Source organism: Marmota marmota, unplaced genomic scaffold (genome assembly GCF_001458135.2).
Source record: "Marmota marmota marmota unplaced genomic scaffold, marMar, whole genome shotgun sequence".
Classification (NCBI taxonomy): domain Eukaryota; kingdom Metazoa; phylum Chordata; class Mammalia; order Rodentia; family Sciuridae; genus Marmota; species Marmota marmota.
Genome location: NW_026000026.1, coordinates 18,604,049 through 18,609,096, shown reverse-complemented (window position 1 = coordinate 18,609,096; position 5,048 = coordinate 18,604,049). Strand labels below are relative to the sequence as shown.

The following is a 5,048-nucleotide window of genomic DNA, read 5'->3' as shown; positions in this document are numbered from 1 at the left end:
TCAATGTATTATATCTTTGGTGAAGAAATTAGTATTACTTTTTTCAAGAAGTTGATAAAATTCATTGGTAAATTCATTGTGGTGTAAAATTTTCTTTGTGAGGATTTTAACTACAAATTAAGTAACTTTGCTGGTTATAATTTTTTTCAAGTGCAAAGAAAAACTTTTATTTGAGGAGAAAGTGGAGAGAAAAATCACAAAGGAGCCAGAGAAGGACTAAGTCAGATTGATAGGAGATGGTGACCAATGGTTTCCAATAATGAACATTTGCCAAGTACTGGTCATTTTGCTCAGAGATGCTTTGTAGATGTCATCTAACTTGCTTCTCACCAAAAGCTCCGTGTGGGTGACACATTTCTTTCTTTCTTTCTTTTTTTTTTTTTTTGCTTGTTTAATAAGTTTATTAAAAACTTCATAGAAAAACTGTTGTTTGGTTTAGCTCTCAGCAGTCCGTTCCAGAGCTCTGAGGAAGCTTGCCTTCTTTTGAGCTACCCAATCTTTCTTCTGAGCAAGGGACATTTTAGGACGGTTCCACCTCTTCTTTTTAACATCTCTCTTGGGCTTTTTCTCATAGACTGGATTCTCTCGTACAGCAGAATCAGCTTTCTTATACATCTCCTCCATCATGTCAGGGGTAACGTTGTTCTTTATATACTGAGAAAACTGTTTCTTGTAAGCATCTTCATCTTCTTCCATTAGATAATGCATATAATCCGCAACATTCTGATCCATAATGTGCTTCCGATGTACTTCTGCATTGAAATCCTTGCTTTCAGAATCATAACCAGGGAATCGTTTGGTACTATGGGGGATAGATAAGCCTCCATCCACAGCTCCCTTCAGGGCCCCAAAAACTTTATTGCCAGTTGTAGTTCTAGCAAGGCCTGAGTCCAAATAGCAGGTGAAGGCACCAGCTTGACCATCAACACTTTCCACATTGTATTCATCTCCAGTCACCTCCACTTGGCCTTCATAAGTCTTGTCCATACCAAACCTATTGAGAAGCCCGCAGGCCAGCAGCAGGCCAGTACAATATGCTGCAGTGTAATTTGTTAAACCAACTTTCACACCATATTTTGGTAGTTCATGTGCATATGCTGTGCAGACTATCATACCCCCTTCTATATGGGCATAAGCAATCTGGCAAATGATATCTCTGTTAGTTACACGAACTACCATCCTGTATTTGGGTGTATTGTACTTATTTTTGGCCTGGATCACCAAGCGTTTCCGAGCATAGTAATCAGTTTTGCCCTCTTATCTTCTTCTAAATTTCACTTGATATCTCTTAAAGTAGGCCGTATTCTTGACAACTTTAACAAACCCCCTCCTGCGGAACAGAGACCCGGGTCCACGGATCCACACAGACCTGCAGGTCCAACAGCAAGCTTCCAAGGTCTCAGTTCGTAGATGGCTGACTCCATTGCTCTGGCCTGAGGTGAGGCAGAGCATCATGGGAGAAGGGCAGAGCTGAGGAGGGCAGCTCAGGACAGGGCAACCAGGAAGCAAAGAGCAAGACTTTTTTAAATGAATAAACTTGGGTAATATGTCTTTTGAAGAATTTATGAATTCTATGATAATTGTCAAACTTCACGGCATAGAATTATTTGCAATATTTCTTATTCTTTTAATATCTATGAAACCATCAGTAATCTCTTATTTTTTACAGATAATTCAATATTTTCTTCTGATTACTATTGCTAGATATTTGTTAATTTTATTGATCTTATTTAAGAAACAATGCTTAGTTTCATTTCCTCCATTATTTTTCACTATTTTTCTGTTTTATTTTATTTCTGCTATGATCTTTATTTTATTTATTTTGTCAACCTATGCTAAGTTCAAATGTTTTTCTGCTATTTTCTCACATTGGAAACTGAGGTATTGATTTAAGATCTTTTTTATTTTGATCTTATTAAGATCTTTCTTATTTCTTATTTAAGATCTGCTGCTAACTCAGTCAGTTCATCACTTAATCCTATGAATTTCCTCCCGGGTATGACCATTGTGGGATTCCAACAAAGTTAATATGTGTGTTTTTATTTTTGTTAAGTTTGAAATACACTCTAATTTCATTTTTGATTTTTTTCTTTTATCTATGATGATTGATTCAGGGGTGTATAATTTAGTCTACATATATTTGAGGATTTTGCAGACTTTATCAATTACATATATGGTAGCAGAATTCTGTTCTTAATTTAATTCTATTGTAATATGAGAATATTTAAACCTTTTATATGTACTGAGACTTGGTTTTGAGTACAGAATATGTTCTATTATATATTTTAAGTACTCTGGCATTGTTAAGTAGGGGGCTCTATAAACACCATTTAGGTCAAGTTGCTGGAAATCTGCTCATACTTACTGATTTTCTGTCTATTTTGTTCTATCAACTTTTAAGAGTATTGAAATTCCCAACTATGTTTGTGGACTGGTTTATTTCTCCTTGCTGCCCCTAAATAGTTCTTATTTCTTGTATTTTAGTTTGATTAAGTTCATAAACTTTTAGAATCATTATATTCTTTTGATAAATTGACCCTTGTGTATTTATAAAATAAAACTTTGTATCCCTGGTAACATTCTTAGCTCCAAAATCTACCTTTTTTGTCAAAATAGCTAATCCATATTTCTTTTCATTAGCATTAACATGTTTTATCTTTTCTCCGTGCTTTTGTTAAGACTTATTTGTAACATTATAACTGAAATGTGTTTCTCTGTAAGCAGTTTAAAGTGGATTCTTCCTTTTTTATAATCCAACCTGAAAATCACTGACTCTTAATTGGAGTATTTAAACTATTTACTTTTAGTTTTATTATTGATGTGATAAGGTTCAAAACTGCCATCTTATGGGCTTATTCCATACATCCTTTCTTACCTCTATTTTCTTTTCTGCTTACTTTGACGAATTGAATAGTATTCATATTCCATTTTCTCCCCTTTGTTAGATCGCCACTAGGTATAACTCCTTGTGCTATTCATCTTTGATGTATCATAGTGTATCTTCAAGAGATATCATATCACTGCACATGCAATATAAGATCATAAAGAGTATACCTAAAATTTTCCTGTCCTCCTCTTTTGATTATTCTTCTACATATTACTTTTGCATATATAATAAATATCACACTGCATTGTTATTGTTTTGCTTAAATAGTCAATGATATTTTTAAGGGATTTAAGTTATTGGAAAATCTCATATATTTACCATGTAGTTACTGTTTTCAGTGTTCATTTTTTTTGTGTGTGAAGATCCATATTTCCACCTGGTATCATGTTCGTTAGGACACAAGACTTTTCTTTAATTTTTGTTGAAGTAAAGATTTACTGCTGACAAATTAGCTTTTGTTTGTCCACAAAACTTCATTTTGCCATCATTTTTGAAAAGATATTTTCACTGGGTATAAAATTTTAGACTGACTCTCCCCTGCCATACTTTAAAGACTTTCCACTGTTTTCTTGTTTGCATCATTTCTCATGATAAATCTGATATTGATGTTTACTTTTTTCCTTTGGATATAATATATTACTTCAACCCCCAGCTGCTTTTCAGATTTTATCCTTATCCCTGGTGTTGAACAAAAGATTAAGATTTGCTCTGGTGTAGTTTTTTTCATGTTTATTGTGCTTGGGGTTTTGTGAAGTGTTTAAGTTTAGGTTTATGATTTTATCAAATTTAGAAACATTTTGGTAATTATATTTTCAAATATTTGCTCTTCCTCTTTTTTCTTAGGTAATTCCAAATATATAGATATTAGGCTGCTCCAAGTTGTTCCATATCTTACAGGTTCTTTTTCATATTTTTAATTAATACTCTTTTTTGACTGTGTTTTGCTCTGAGTAGTTTCTATTGATTTTTTTTTCAATTTCACTAGTATTTTTTTTAATGCAAAGTCTGGTCTGCCACTAATTTCATCCAGTACATTTTTTATTGTACATAATTGTTTTCATCTATAAAAGTGCTGTTTCAATCTTTCTTATATCTTCCATGTCTCTTCTTAAGTTTTTAAACACAGTCAGAAAAACTATTTTGCCACCATTTCTCTACCAGTACTAGCATATGTGTCATACGGGGTTGGTTTCAAAGGATAACTTTATTTTCGCATTACTTTTCTTGTTTCTTGAGTGCTTAGTAATTTTTGAATGAATGCCAGGCATTGTGTGTTTTACATTGTTTAGTGCTGGTTATTTTTGCATTCTCATAAATGTTCTTGAACTATAATTTAATCAGAAACAGTTTCATCTTGGGGATATGAATTTTTTTTTTTTTACGTGGGACCATAAAAGTGTTCAGCGTAGGGATAATGACTCTTCAACACACAGACGTTTCTGTGAACTTTACATAGTACCTCATGAACCTCAGGGTTTTATGGATGGAACAGTCAAATCTATTAGCCTTCTAGTCCTTTCAGATGGTCCTTTCCCTGACCTCAGGTAACTTTTATGCAGACACACACACACACACACACACACACGTCCTTAAGTTTAATGCTTGAGAGGTTTCCTATGGGTCTCTGGAGTTCTTGTTTTCTTAACACTTTTTCTCCCTCTGGAATGCCAAACCCCTTGGTTTCTCTGGAGTCTCAGCTCCATATCAACTGGGGAAGCTCACAATGCTCTGCCTGGGTTTCCCACTCCTGTGCTCCCAAGCCCAGCAGTAAGCTATGACTATTTGAAAGATCTCATTCCCCTGGGATCCACTGCCCTTCCCAGTCTGATGTCCCAGTGTCTTACAAACTGTTCTTTGATATATTCTATCTAGTTTTAAATTTTATTGTTGGCTGATAAATATCGTTTATGTTACTCTACCCTGGACAAATATGAAAATATAAAGTATTATTATTTCATCCCCACATCATAAATGCACTAAAGCCTGAAATAGATTATGAAAACCACATACTATCAATGAATGGCAAAGCTAGTGCTAGATCTACCTTAAGATGAAGGAAGGAAGTTAAAAGGAACATGTTGTGAATGATGAAGTAAATCACAGGAGCCCAAAACCATGTACAGACACTAGACTGACACTTACCTGATATATCTATGGCATA

The 5,048-nt window shown here is 34.2% G+C and overlaps 1 protein-coding gene across 1 annotated transcript; it reads right to left on the bottom strand.

Annotated features, from left to right (window-relative positions):
• Positions 1–434: 434 nt before the first annotated feature.
• Positions 435–1,467, bottom strand: LOC107139135 (60S ribosomal protein L5-like). Its single transcript, XM_048810939.1, is given in 1 exon segment — positions 435–1,467. A coding segment is annotated over 1 exon segment (1,020 nt). The 5' UTR covers positions 1,456–1,467; the 3' UTR covers position 435.
• Positions 1,468–5,048: the final 3,581 nt, after the last annotated feature.